The sequence below is a fragment of the Dermochelys coriacea genome, chromosome 9 (genome assembly GCF_009764565.3).
Source record: "Dermochelys coriacea isolate rDerCor1 chromosome 9, rDerCor1.pri.v4, whole genome shotgun sequence".
Taxonomy (NCBI): domain Eukaryota; kingdom Metazoa; phylum Chordata; order Testudines; family Dermochelyidae; genus Dermochelys; species Dermochelys coriacea.
In genome coordinates this window covers 32879373-32894456 of record NC_050076.1, presented here as the reverse complement: position 1 = coordinate 32894456, position 15084 = coordinate 32879373, and the positions used below count along the sequence as shown (strand labels likewise).

The 15084-nt window shown below is 42.6% G+C and overlaps 1 protein-coding gene across 15 annotated transcripts in view; it reads right to left on the bottom strand.

Moving 5' to 3' along the window:
- GK5 (glycerol kinase 5) overlaps positions 1 to 15084 on the bottom strand; it is an 83440-nt gene that overhangs the window by 34183 nt on the left and 34173 nt on the right. For 14 of the 15 annotated variants that reach the window (XR_006274439.1, XR_006274438.1, XM_038417443.2 and 11 more), the window contains 5 exons: positions 13839 to 13914; positions 7314 to 7375; positions 7165 to 7238; positions 6764 to 6824; positions 3927 to 4053 (listed from right to left, as the gene is read on the bottom strand). Coding sequence is in view for 13 of the 15 variants with exons in the window: in XM_038417443.2 (XP_038273371.1) it covers positions 3927 to 4053; positions 6764 to 6824; positions 7165 to 7238; positions 7314 to 7375; positions 13839 to 13914 (400 nt within the window). In the remaining 2 variants the exon portion in view is untranslated. The remainder of the gene's footprint in view (positions 1 to 3926; positions 4054 to 6763; positions 6825 to 7164; positions 7239 to 7313; positions 7376 to 13838; positions 13915 to 15084) is intronic. The other variant, XM_043492882.1, reaches the window with a different exon arrangement.

Sequence of the window (15084 nt, the reverse complement as noted above, 5' to 3'; positions counted from 1 at the left end):
AATGTCATTTCCTTAGTATCAGTGATGTCAAATTTACTAGCTCATCGGATGTCCAGAGTGTCTTCCAGGGTAGAGAAGATCTGATTTTTTAATTAAAGCCCCTCATATTTCTGTACTGAAGAAATGGTTACTCACCCTGTGAACTAACGGTGGTCCTTCGGGATGTGTCCCTATGGGTGCTCAACTCTAGGTGCGCTTATGCTCCCTTGATCGGAGATGTCTCATAGCAGTGTCCATTCAGACCACGCATGCGTGTTAATCAGCCATGTGCTCCATGCCATTGCTATATAGCATTGTGCGTGATGGATAACTGTCCTCAGTTCCTTCTCTACTGCAAAGCCCCATGACAAGGAACTCTGAAGCCAAGGGGAAGGAGAATTGGTAGTGGAATACACTTACTACACAGGGTAACAATTTCTTCTTCTTTAAGTCCTTGTGGGTGGTCCACTCTAGGTGACAATCAAGGAGCTCTCCTTTAAGGAGGAGGGGGCTTTGGAGTCTAGTTCAGTATGGCAGAAAGTACAGCTGAACCGAACACATTCTCGGAAGCAGAATCACAGATTATTGCATAGCATTCAACAAATGCATACAGAGAAGCACAAAGTTGAGACTTTAAATATTCCATTGATAGGAATGTTCTTAAGAAAGGCTGTGGAGGCAGAAATAAATCTCGTAGAATGAGCTCATATGTCAGCAGGTGCTTTGAGATTAGAGATTGCAGCTCCTTTTGTTCTGTCTGTGATTGAGACAAAACCTGGAAGTCTTCTGAAAGATGTAGTCCTGTCAAGGTAGAAGGCCAGGGCTCCCCTGACATCAATCATGTGGAATGCCTTCTCCTTATCCCAGTGAGGTTTAGGGTACAAGATGGGGAGAGGAATGGGCTGATTAATATTGAAATGAGAAGGTACTTTTGCCAAAAAATTGGGGTGTAGTCAGAATGTGACCTTGCCTCTGAAAAATTTTGTGAATGGGGGGTATTGCCATAAGAGCTTCTATTTCCCCCATTCATCGAGCTGATGTGATGGCAACCAGAAATGCCATTTTCATCAATAAATGGAGGAGTGAGCAGACACCTGTAGGTTCAAAGGTGGTCTAGTAAATCATTTAAGAACCAAATCGAGGTCCAAAACTAGAGTAGGGTGTTTAACTGGCAGAAAAAGTTGCCTAGGCATTTAAGGAACCTCACTGTTGTTGGGCAAATACAGAGTACCGTAGAACCTCAAATATATGAACACCAGAGTTAAGGACCAACCAGTCAACCAGACACCATGTGAAACCAGAAGTAACCAATTAGGAAGCAGCAGAGACCAAAAAAAAAAGGGGGGGGAAATACTGTAGTGTGCCTGTACTGCATCTTAAAAGGTAGGCACATGTGGGCTGCCTGACCTACCCCAACCATACCGCTACCCCTACCCCCACCCCCACACGCGGGGCACACACTTGCAACTTGGAGTTGAAGACAATGAGATTTTTCAGGCAAAGCTGTGAGCCCCATTGCCAACCCAAGGCAGCTGGAGCAGGAGCAGCACTGGGGTCTGTGCTGCTTTCCTGTAAGCCGTGGGTGCTTTTTACATCTCCCCCTCTTCCCTGGCCAGAGAGGGGAGGTGCTGTTTTCACACACACACACACACACACACACACACACACACACCAGGGACACACTGCCTTCCAGGTTTGTTAACCCCCTCCACCTCCAAGGAGTTAGGAGAAGGGTGAGAAAATAAACATTCTGACTCCTTAGGAAGATCATAATATTTTTTGGTCTATCCTTCTGCACATGGGAGGAATTGCAGAATGCCAGATGACCAGGCCAGAATATGCCACATGACCTTTTCAGGATCCAGGAGTGCCTTGTTGACTAACAGGGCAATGTGGGCACAGGAGGCTGTATGGAGGATATTGAACAGCTTATCAAGCAGTTCTTTAATCTCCACCAAGGGGATCTGTAAAGAATCTGTAGTGTTCTTGATGAGATCCTGAAACTGCTTAAAATGATCAGCCAGGATGGTGTAGATGGCATGACCGTTTCATCTGAGGATGAAGAGATGTTTGCAATTGGAGAAACCTTGTCAGCCCTGGCCTCTTGTTCCTCAAAGGTCTCTTCCTGAGACTTTGGTCTCCTGGAAAGGGAGTGAGAGAAGGGTTGTCTATCTCTATGAACAGCAGACTTTGAGGTCCCAGAGAATTGATTGCGATAAGCCACCCAGGGATCCCAGTATGGCCAAGGGGTTGGCGCAACCCACTGGTGCTTGCCCCAGCAGGATGGTAGCTGTGGACATCTGTCACAAATGAGTTCAGGTTCCTCAGGAACAGAACCTTCATAGGGGTGGAGTGGAGACCTTTGCATAGATATTTGGAAGGCTGAGGCAAAATCTTCGTCAGAATCCTCCTCCTCTAAAGTCATTCGGTAATGGTGGGGCAGCAGGAAGAGCTTGAGGTACCACCATCAGTACTGGATGGGTGTGCGGAGATAGAGAAGGTTACTCACCTTGTGCAATAATTAAGGTTCTTCAAGATGGTTGTCCCTGTGGATGCTCCACTTTAGGTGTCTTGGCACCCTGCGCTTCTAATCGGAAATTTGTAGTAGTAGTGCCCTGGTTGGCCACGCCAAGACACCTAAAGTGAAGCACCCAAAGGGACACTTCTCAAAGAAGAACTGGAGGCTCTTGGTAACAGGGAAGTGTGAAGTACCACCATAGGTACCAGACAGGTGTGTCCAGAGATCTGTCGGTGCCATGTCCTGGGAATGAGCTAAAGTAACAGTAGCCAAAGGAGTTGATAGTACCACAAGTTTCGAACACTCGGGGGGGAGGGGGTGGGGGGGGAGGAAATCCAGACAGAGCTCAAGCTGTCTTTTTCAGTACATGGTTGAGTTCTTCTTGATGCCATGGTCTCCTGTTGGTACCAATGGTCTTTCGGAGCCTGATATTTTAGGGTCTGTAAGCTTAGTAGAGCTCTCAGTACCTGAGGAACCAGCAGCCTTGGAGGCCAATGGGAGTCGGGGAGCTGATGACTTAAAACTTTTTTGAGGTATATTCCCTACCTGGAGAACTCAGGGCACGGTTTTTGGAAGACTTATGCGAGGAATCTTGGTCTTCTCCTTAGATACCCTTGAGGAGTGTGGTTCAGAGACAGAAGAGACAGCTGACTTACTCAGAGATTGTCATACCGGGGGGCGCTCCTGGCATGGATCAGAGGCTATACGCAAGCTCTCCATCGTAAGGAGTTGAAATTTTATCTCCTTGTTCTTTCTGTCTCTAGATTTTAATGAGACAGAAGTTGCACTTTTGGGAAATACAAGTTTCCCCAAAACAAGGGATGCAGTGGGAATGTTCATTGCTCACCCGGATTCCCTCCTGGCACGACAGGCAATGTTTGAATCTGGGAGAACTGGATATACCCTTGGAAAGGGCAAAACGTTGCGGAGGAAAGGAAATATCTAAAAACCTATATCTAACTATCAATCCATCTATATATGCATTTGTTTGTTTTTGTTTAAAAAAAACTGATACAACTATTACTAAGTACTAACTATTATAATACACTAACTACAAAAGCTAAGAAAACACAGTTGAGGCAAAACTGAACTCGGACAATTAGCTAAGGTTCCATCTCAAGCTGGGGTGAGGAACTGAGGATAGCACCTCGTGGATGGCTATACAGCAACAGCATGGGGCACAAGAATAAGTAACATGCATGTGAGGGCTGAACAGACACTGCTATGAGAAATCTCAGACCGAAGGTGCAGGGGGCGCAAGCACACTTATAGTGGAGCACCTGTAGGAACACTCCTTGAACAAGAAAATGCCTTTCTTCCTCCAAAAGCAGCAAAAAATGGACACAAAACCTATTTGTATCCCCTTTGCAGTCACCTTTAAAAAAAACAGGTCAAAACCAATAAAACATTTTTAAATGACAAAGCTTACCTGCCCTAGGTGTATGAAGATGGTTCCCAGTGTTAACATCCCAAAAGATACCCGTTCCCATGGTTAGTTTAACATCTCCTGCATGAAAGCAGCATTGTCCAAACATGGCTGCCTGCTGGTCCGCTACCTATAGTGCAAACAAACATACTAATTACTAACAGCAGCTAAGTTTTGAAGCATTACAAAATTTTCCCCCATCTCCCAATACATACATGTCAAACTTTAGAATAACCATATTCATACTTTAGAATGCACATTTCCCTTTCTGAAAGAAAGTAACAATAATAGAATACAAAACTTTTTATCCATGGCCTTTTTGTTTTTGATTTTCAAGTCTCTTCTACTGGTTACATTAATCATAATGGACCAGATTCTGCTATCTTTGCTCACACTGTTGATTTCAGTAGTACTACTAGCAGAATAAGGTACAATTCAGACAATGGCTGGTACACATTCCATGGTAAATGTGTTCTTAAATAGAATAATGCTTATCATCCATATCTGTTAGGAACTGTTATAAATAAGCAGCTAGTTCTAAACTGTTCTGAGAAGCTAATGGTAGGGCCCTACCAAATTCACAGTCCATTTTGGTCAATTTCATGGGCATAGGATTTTAAAAAAAGAGTAGATTTCATGATTTCAGCTATTTAAATCCGAAATTTCACAGTGTTATAATTGCAGGGATCCTCTTGACCCAAAAAGGAGTTGGGTGGGGAGGGGCAGGATCACAAGGTTATCGTAGGGGGGAGCTGCAGTGCTGCTACCCTTACTTTTGTGCTGCTGCTGATGGCGGCACTGCCTTCAGAGCTGGGCAGCTGGAGAACATGGCTGCTGGCCAGGAGCCCAGCTCTGAAAGCAGAGCCGATGCCAGTAGCAGTGCAGAAGTAAGGATGGCATGGTATTGTATTGCCACCCGTACTTCTGTGCTGCTGCCTGCAGAGCTGGGCCCTCAGTCAGCAGCCGCCATTCTCTGGCCGCCCAGCTCTGAAGGCAGCAGCACAGAAGTAAGGGTGGCATGGTATGGTATTGCTGCTGGCAGGACACTGCCTTCAGAGCTGTGCGCCCAGTCAAGAGCTGATGCTCTCCAGCCACCCAGCTCTGAAGGCAGCATAGAAGTGAGGGTGGTAATACCGTGACCCCCCTGCAACTCCCTGTCAGGCCACGAATCTCCAGTTTGAGAAACGCTGGTCTCCCCTGTGAAATCTGTCCACTATAGGGTAAAAGCAAACAAAAGACCAGGTTTCACAGGGAGAAACCAGATTTCACGAATCGTGACGCGTTTTTCATGGCCGCGAATTTGGTAGGGCTCTACTAATGGACAAGGCTCCCTGTTCTACGCAGCATATCTAAATAATTATCCTTTATCCCACATAAGTAATAAACAAAAACTTATCCTCTTCCAAGCAATCTCTCCTTGCTGGGAAAATTAGACTCACACCATGAGGGTTGCTAGGCTTGGTTACAAAGCTTTTTTTGAGTATATGTTTTTAATACAGTGGAGAAATCTCTGAATTCCAGGCTACTCTAGGCAACTAGCAATTGTTTTATGCCTCAGCAACCACTCTAATTTTTGAAATATTGCTTCGAGCCTCAATTTTTTTTCTACCTCATACTTCAGATTTCCTATTTAAATCTAAATTACATACAAGATGATTTCACCAGAACCAATGCTCCACTTACTAAGCAGCCCACTGGATCTAAATCATTGAGCAAACTGAAAATTCTGCAACAACTTCAAGTAAAAGTTCAAAAATGGCATTTTTTGAATAGTGAAAATGATTAACACAATCAGTACCTTATATCCTGAGTCATTTTAATATTAAATTCAATCAAAATCTCAATGCTCTTCAATTTATTTTATACAGTCCCCAATTTTCAATATGCCACTCCATTTTTTTTTTTAAATACACAACATTAACAACAAACGTATTGTAGAAGCATTCAAGGGAAGGTTTAATGTTTTGGCACCTGGCAAACGGGACAGTAGGGACTTTCAGAATCCCAGAAGGTAGAGGTGGTGTTTTGTGTTCCCCTTTGTGGGTAGGATTGCAGTTGAAGTTTTGGGGTCTTTAATTCCTATTTCTCTGACCCCAACCTCTGACTCCACCCACCCTTAATTGCTCCTATTATATTCACAACTGTCCCCAACAATAAATTACTTTTAGAAGGAAACCTCCAGCTAATCAGTGAAACAGTTATAAAAACTGACATTTAAACCGGCTTCAGCATTTACATTCCATTGAGATGAAAGGAGCAGTAGTTAGATGTCATTTTTCCATTCAGCTCATATTTTATTTACTTATAGGTTTTCTACAATGTTTGTCACCTCACAAACAGTAATGGATTTCACCAGCCCTATAGCGGTAGTGAAGTATTATCCATACTTTACGTATGGGAAACTAAGGCACAGAGAAATTAAAGCCCCAATGCAGCAAGAGAATCTATTAGGACAGACACTTTTGCACCCATGTGGAATCCCAATGGAGTTATGCTAGATAGAACCCATTGCAGGATCAGGTCCTAAATAACTGGCCTAGAAAACCACCCTGATCTCATAAGTCCTAGTTCAATGCCTAAGAACAAGGTTATTTTCCCTCTCTGGATGGCTTGCTTCATAACCATAAAGGTCAGAAACTTTTCCTTTGTTCTAAATGAAAGCAAAGATTTTGGAACAAAATTTCACAACCAATTTTTTCTACAGTCATGGAATCTCAGAAAACACAGGACACAAACAATGATAAACTAGCAATCATAAAGACAGACACACAAGTGTATATTTACAAAAAAACCAAACGCTATTCACAAAAAAAAAAATATCATTAAAGATTTTCACTCACCAAGGCCATTATTGGAATAGGCACCCCAAATATTTCAGCATCAACTGAACCAAAGCTATGACTTAAATAAATGTTAAAAAAGTCACTGCACTGAATTGACAATTTTGAGAAATTAAAAAATAAATTTTAAAATAAGTCCTCAACATACATATAATTCAGTGTTACTAATTTTTTTTTTTATTTACAGAAATCATTAAGCTATTTTACCTTTTTCTGGACAAAATACCAATTTCTATGAAACTGACAAAAATGTGCAACTACCAATATTTACAATTAAAATTATTTTTGGCTTCACTTAACATATTACTTTTTAAATGTCTGCAGAGATTTCTGTGATCTTTTTGTAACAATTTAGTTATCAGAGGTTATATTTTTGTTTAAGATTCTGTGTACATACGTACTTTGTGTCCTCTACTGGAGGATATATAGACATCGGTATTGAAAATAATTTGCTCAAAACAGAACTCCACCACATCTGAAACAACAGAGAATTAAAAAAGTTAACCACGCTCAAAGAACAATCTACAACATTATGTTAATAGATTCATACCTGAAAGGGTTCAAAAATCCCTGTTGAACTGGCATTTGAATAATCTGTAGCATACACAGAACCTAGCAACAAAAGGAACAAATAAAGTTTTAAATGCCTAAATGTTCAGAGACAGTTATTTGAAGCAAACATATGTACTATAAAGAGCTTGATGGCCTCTATTCAGCCCAAATTCACCAGTCTGCACACCCAAAAGACATTTTAATTCCACCACACTGTAAAGGGTGGAATTCTATCTCTATCTTCTGAAACGTCCAGCTAATAGCCTTATTTTTTCTGCATGCAGTTGTCCAGAAATGGAATGATACATTCCTAGGCTTGTCAAGCCAGTCAACTGACGGATCAAATGGGGTCAATTGACTGCCTATTATCTAATGAAAGTCATATATCATCAAATATTCCAGCAACAATCTGCTGACTCAGGTAGTAGCCTACTTTTTTGACTGCATCATGATATTTAATCTGTTAGCAAGCCTATCTAAATGTCTTGATCACTCACTTTACTACATATTCATGTCACCAGTGGGGAAAAAGATGAATTAACTGAAAGCTGATCTAGAAGATTCCATACAATCAAGAAGCTCAAACATGTTTATCTATCTAGCCATCAATGTACATGGCTGTTTACAAATCAAGTTAAAAGAGAACTTCCAACCTAAACTGACTAGACAAACTGTTGTATCAACCAGGCAAGGTACTACCAAGCTTCAACAGGACTTATTTTCAAAGTGGAAACCTCTTTACCAAGCTGCTGCTGCACCCTCAGTAGCTCTCACTCTGCCTCCTCAACTTCCCTCCCCTCCTTCCTGTTTCCTTTCCTTTCAGATTCCCAATAGCCAGTGCTCCCAATTCTAATAATTACAAGCAATATCTAAACACCACATTCCCTCCTCTTAAGAAACTCTCCTAATTAAAATAAACATTATTGTTCTAACCACAGGAACAAATATGAAACAAGATACTATACTGTTGGCAGAAATATTACACTGAAAACACTGTAGATACTACATAACAGTCTCTAGTCCAGACTGGAGGTCGTCTGGGTCTGACAGGTCTCTCAAGCCCCAGTCCAATGTCTTCTTGTGTGGGTACTACAGTGAAGTCATCCAATGCAGACTGGGAGTTGGCATAATCTCCTCTTGGTGCATAGGCAGGTGCAAGATAAGAAGCATTCCATACCCGCCCATCAGAAAGTTGATAGGTGTAAAGTCCCTTATTCTCTATGATTTTAAGAAGAGCTGTGAATTTATGGTCCCCTTTGCTTAAAATTCCAGGTTTTCGTATTCTAACGAAGGAACCAAACTCAAACTTTGGTTCTTAGCATCCCGCCGCTTGTCTGTGAAAGCCTTAGACTTTGCTTGGTTCTGTTCAACTGTTTTTCTCACATCATCCTTGTTTGGGGCATCAGGTCGTGCCTTTAACAATCCAGCAATGTTCAGTTTAATATTCATCTGTTTCCCATGCAGTAACTCTGCGGGTGATCTTTGCGTTGTGGCATGTCATGTAGCCCAGTATGCTTGCAAGAAATCAGTAGTGAAGGTTATCCACAATCGCCCTTCCAGTTTAGCCATTTGCAAACTCTCTTTCAAACTTCTGTTAAACGTTCGATTTCCCCGTTGGCTTGAGGGTAATATAGGGATGACCTTCTGTGTAAGATGTTTCTCTGTGCTAGAAAAGTTTCAAACTCCAAGAAAATAAATTGACTACCATTATCTGAACCCAGTTCTGTGGGGTTACCTTCCCTGCTAAAAATTGGAGAGAGGAACTTAATTACTGTAGCAGAAGAGATTTGCAATGTAAACGCTACCTCAGGCCATTTACTGAAATAGTCTATTAAAGTGATGGCATAATGGCAGTCACTTGGAGAAGTATCAAAGGGTCCTACAATGTCAATCACCACTTTTTCCCATGCAGATTCATGAAGAGGAACAGGCTGTAATGGAGGGGTACATGTCACTGCTGTCTTATCATGCATTTGGCAAGTGACCCAGGATTTTATGAGTGCTTCAGTTTGAGAGTCCATCCCTGGCCTCCAATACAGATCCCATAGTCGTTGTTTGGTTCGTACAATTCCTGGATGAGTATCGTGTGTCAGGTGTGTGAATTTTGACTGTAATTCTTGTGGCACAAGGAGCCAGTGTGCATCTCGTAGAACACAGCCATCAAGCAAAGAAAGTTCATCCAGAACTCTTAAATAAGGCAGCAAAACTGGGTTAAAGTTTTTAGGGTGACTGGGCCATCTCTTTGTCAGAAATTCCCGTAGTTTTTGTTGAATTGGACACGCTGAACAAGCAGCTTGAAATTGTTCTCTTGTAACTGCAGTGAGAGTGCTTGTAATAAGCGCAACCACTACATCCTCATCCTCTGGTGGACCACCTGGTGAAGGCAAAGGCAGGCGAGAAAGGCAATCAGCCACCATATTTTGGTTTCCAGGCTTATATTCCAGTTCATAATTGAAAGAGAGAGTAGTCTTGTAGACCATCGAGCAATATGGTATCCTGCTCTTCCCAGATCTTTCGTGGTGAGCAACGTCGTCATAGGGCTCTGGTCTGTGCACAACTTGAACGTGCGGCCCCACAGGTAAGTTCTCCATTTTTCAGTAGCCCACACACAAGCAAGTGCTTCTTTTTCGACTGTAGAATATTTTCTCTCAGCATTACTTAGTGTCCTTGAAGCAAATGCAACAGTCCTCTCTGTGTTGTCCTCATGCAGTTGTGTGAGGACAGCCCCAAGTCCATAACCAGAAGCATCAGTAGTTACAATTGTGGGCAATGCAGGACTGAATAGTGCAAGTACTGGATTATGTACAATCAAGTCTTTCACTGTTTCAAAACTAGCTTGTGCATCCGTTGTCCACACTAAGGTTGAACTTCTCCGTAGTAATTCTTGTAAAGGTTCAATGACAGAAGCATAATTGGGAATGAATTTTGCATACCAGGAGGTAAGACCCAAGAAAGAACGTAAGGTTTGCAAATCTGTTGGAGGAGGAGCATTTAAAATTGCCAGGACATGATCTGGATCAGGTTTTAGTCCAGCCTGTGAAATTGTATGCCCCAGAAAGGAGAGTTCAGTTTGTCTAAATTTGCATTTGGATCTATTGAGCTGGAGGCTTGCTATGCTGATGCAGTTTAGTACAGACTGCAGGTTATTGTCATGCTCCTCGGAAGTATTTCCAAACATGATAATATCATCCAGATAGCACTGAACTTCATGTTGATTCTTCAGAATCAATGACATTTTTTGAAAGGCACTTGGGGCAGATGCAAGACCATATGGAATACGTTTAGAAAGAAATAGTCCCTCATGTGTAATAAATGCTGTGAGCTGTCTGCTATCTTCATGCAACATAACCTGGTGGTATGCGCTCTGCAAATCAAGAGTAGAAAACATCTTTGCTCCACGGAGTTCTGCAAATATTTCTTCTATGTGAGTAAGAGGATGGCTGTCAATCACAATAGCTTTATTTGGCTCCCTTAAGTTCACACAAAGGCAAATGCCTCCACCCTTCTTCTGCATCACTACTATAAGTGAAACCCGTTTCGAGGAGCCAATGTCCTTTTAACAAGTTTTCTAAAGTTCCTCTGAATCAGCTTCCATGACTGAAAATGGTAAGCGCCGTAACTTCTGTTGTACACGCATCACATTATTCCGCATTTTAACTTTATGCAGAAACCAATAGGCACAGCTGAGTTTCTCCTCAACCTGGTGTTGGGTCCCAGCTGAAACTGGTGTGTGTACCACAAGAGTGCTTTGCTGAGGAAGATCAATTTGTCCATTAACTACCCTGAGATTTAAAGCAGCCAATAAATCTCTGCCAAGGATAGGAGTGCCTTTGTGGACAATGTAGAACTCTGCAATTACACAGCCATCACCAAAAGTATCTATTGCTAGCAGGCAGCCATGTACTGGAATATGGTTTTTCAAACAAGACACCAAGTGAAATTTGGGTTCAGTAAGAGGCACATCTTTAAAGTAACGCAAATAGATGGAATCAGATAGTATAGCTACTGCCGAGTCAGTATCCAACATTAGCTGAATAGAGTGCGATTTGCCTGAGGGTGTGGCGGAAACGTTTTAGTGCACTTTATCTGTTCTGGAATATGTGCAATAGTGATTTTGTCCACGCTCAGCACAGTAACATCTGGTATTGTAACTGCATGCACCTGTTGATTGAATTGGCTGCTGCGACATACTTTAGCAAAATGCCCAATCTTTTTGCAAAGATTGAACGGAGCTACTTTTGCCGGACATCCTGTGTATCTTGCAAGGTGTTGTGGGGATCCACAGCAAAAGCATGCTTTTACTGTATTTTGAATTTGCTGATTTGGTGGTTTTTCATTAGTTTTCCTCTTGCAATTGTGTGTCTGCAGTGGTAGTGAACTTTTCTGCAAAGGAGTCACAGCCTGGACTGTGCCTCCTGTATCCGTGCTCATTTTGGCTTCAGCTGTAGCTGACTCAATCTGAGTAGCAATGGTTATTGCTTTTTCTAGTGTAATTTGTGGTTCTAGAAGTAAGCGTTCTCTTACATGAAGCATGCTTGTTTTCTCAATGAGGTGGTCTCTAATCATCTCATCTGCCATATTCCCAAAGTCACAAATTACAATCAGACTCCTCAGGGAAGGAAAATACTGCATTGTAGTTTTCTCCGGTTTCTGCTCACACTGGCAAAATCTGTAGCGATTAGCTACTGCATTCATTTTTGGCACAAAAAAATTTTTTTAATGCACTGAGTGCAGTCTCATATGTATCATCTGCAAGTGTATTAAAGTGCAAAATATATGCTGCCCTTCTGCTCCAAGGCAGTGGGTTAGCAGAGCATGCTTTCTTACTTCAGAAATCTCTGTAACACTGATTGCAAGCAAATAAGTCTCAAACATATGGATCCAGGTAGTAAAAGCAATTGGAGGCTCACCTGGGCTTTGCAGAAGGGTGCAGGTGAGTTCAGAGGCAGAAGATCCATCCTCATCACCAAAATGTTGTATCAACCAGGCAAGGTACTAACAAGCTTCAACAGGACTTATTTTCAAAGTATGAATCTTTACCAAGTTGCTGCTGCACCCTCTGTAGCTTTCTCCCAGCCTCTCAACTCCTCCCTCTCCTTCCCGTTTCCTGTCCTTTCAGACTCCCAACAGCCAGTGCTCCCAATTCTAATAATTACAAGCAACATCTAAATACAACACAAACCTACAGAAATTAACTCGGAAGGCAATGAGAGAAGAGCGTATACAGCCATTAAGCCTCCTCCTCCAAAACAAAGAGACTAGATGCACAACCATTAAGCTGATTGGAGAGAGTTTACCTACTGCCAATTTAACATAAATTCATTTAAAAATTATGTTTAATGGCTATGTATTTATTTGTTTAATTTTGTTTTTTTTTCTTCTTTTGTAAGAGAACAGAACCACAAGTCAGAGGTCAAGAGCCAAGCCAAGTCAGGACACTAGGAAGTCAAGCCAGGGGAGCAGGAAGCAGAAGGCACACAGTACAGAGCAGGATGGATCCCAGTTGTTCGGACAGCTTCCTGTTCCTGTCTTAAGTAGGGCCAGCAGGCCAATCGGCTGCTTTGGGACTCCACCAATAATACCTTAGAGGCGGAGCTTCAAACTGGGGCTGGGCTTCATGGGAATTGGTCAGCAGTTGTCAGCAGACTGCCAAGTGGAGAGTTGAATTGTGGCTGCTTCTGTGGACCGGGGTTCAAGGCTCATGGGTTGTGACATGCTAGCTGCGCCTCCCTCCCCTTTGTGGTCTCTCTATGTGCCCTGATGTATCAAGCCTCCTAACCGGGGATGGAATTATGCAATTTTCCTGCTCTTAGACTTGACCCTGGGCTACAGTACCCTGTGTATCCACCATTCTTACCCTGCAAGTCTGACTGAGCTCAGGCACCTGTAGTTCTTCCCTTAGGGAGACTGAGACCACTGGAATAAAGCAATCAGACAGCCTTCTTAAAACCAAAGTATTGTTTACATTTCCAGTAGGAACAAAGCTTTCAGATTAAATGTATTTTTAAATAAAATAATCTACAAGCATATCTATTTTACCTAAAGTCTTACTATCCTCTGATGGTAACCTAGGCAAGCCTAATATCTTCAGACACTACCTGTTCAACCCCGTGTCTCTGTGTTCCCCAAAACAACTACTGTCTCCTTTTCTTGAGAGGGTATCCCATTTTAAATTCTGGTTACCATTTTGTTCCTTTTTTTTCATGGGGCTTTTCCTGCCATCAAAGCTAATAGTTTTGGCAATGTACCTTAACAATTCAAGTGTTTGCTGAGAGGTGGCTCTCTTGAGCCCCTCTACTCTTTTCTGCCTATTTTTTTTGGGACAGTCCCATACTGAGTTAAACCAATATATTCATACAGCAAACATCCAAATAATCAGACCAACATTCAGTATTCATAAGTAGTCCCAAATCCATCACACCTAATGTGGCAGTTTGGCTCTTGGGAATAACGGTAGGGGAATGCATTCAACATCTGCTCTGATTTGAAATATGTTTTGTTTAATCAGTGATTCCAAACTCACCTTTGGTGAGTTTATATAACAGCCATGTGTCAATTGTTCCAAAGCAGCAATTGTTTTCATTGGCTGCTTGTTGTACCTGAAAACAAAAACAAAAAAAAGTGTGTTCAGTGTGGATGTGAAGAAAGGAATACATTTTCTCTCTCTCTCACCCTTCCCTGTTTCCAAATATTTAATTGGGGGACAATAATATGCATGTCCCCAGAAAACTGACAATATTTCCTCTGGGAAAGGGGTGTTAAATCACAGGAAGCTCTAGTGCCAGGAGCTTCACAGTACCATTTCTCTTCTGAAGCACAGCAGACCAACCCCTATCCCCCAGCTACCTGGTCTACACGACAAAGTTAGGTTAACATAAGCTGCCTTGCAACAGCCTACTTGGGCATGCTTCTACACTTACATTTGTCTCCCAGCAACATAAGTATCCTGTTAAAGTAAGTAGTATCGTCATCTCCCTGAGCCCTGGTCTACACTAGGCGTTGAGGTCGAATTTAGCAGCGTTAAATCGATGTAACCCTGCACCCATCCACATGACGAAGCCCTTTTTTTCCCCGACTTAAAGGGCTCTTAAAATTGATTTCCTTACTCCACCCCTGACAAGGGGATTAGCGCTAAAATCGGTTTTGCTAGATCAAATTTGGGGTACTGTGGACGCAATTAGATGGTATTGGTCTCCGGGAGCTATTCCAGAGTGCTCCATTGTGACCGCTCTGGACAGCACTTTCAATTCAGATGCACTGATCAGGTAGACAGGAAAAGGCCCGCGAATTTGAATTTGAACTTCCTGTTTGGCCAGTGTGGCAAGCTGCAGGTGACCATGCAGAGCTCATCAGCAGAGGTGACCATGATGGAGTCCCAGAATCGCAAAAGAGCTCCAGCATCGACCAAACGGGAGGTACGGAATGTGATCGCTGTATGGGGAGAGGAATCCGTGCTATCAGAACTACGTTCCAGTTTTCGAAATGCCAAAACATTTGTGAAAATCTCCCAGGGCATGAAGGACAGAGGCCACAACAGGGACCCGAAGCAGTGCCGCGTGAAACTTAAGGAGCTGAGGCAAGCCTACAAGAAAACCAGAGAGGTGAACGGACGCTCCGGGTCAGAGCCCCAAACATGCCGCTTCTATGATGAGCTGCATGCCATTTTAGGGGGTTCAGCCACCACTACCCCAGCTGTGTTGTTTGACTCATTCAATGGAGATGGAGGCAACATGGAAGCAGGTTTTGGGGACGAGGAAGACGATGAGGAG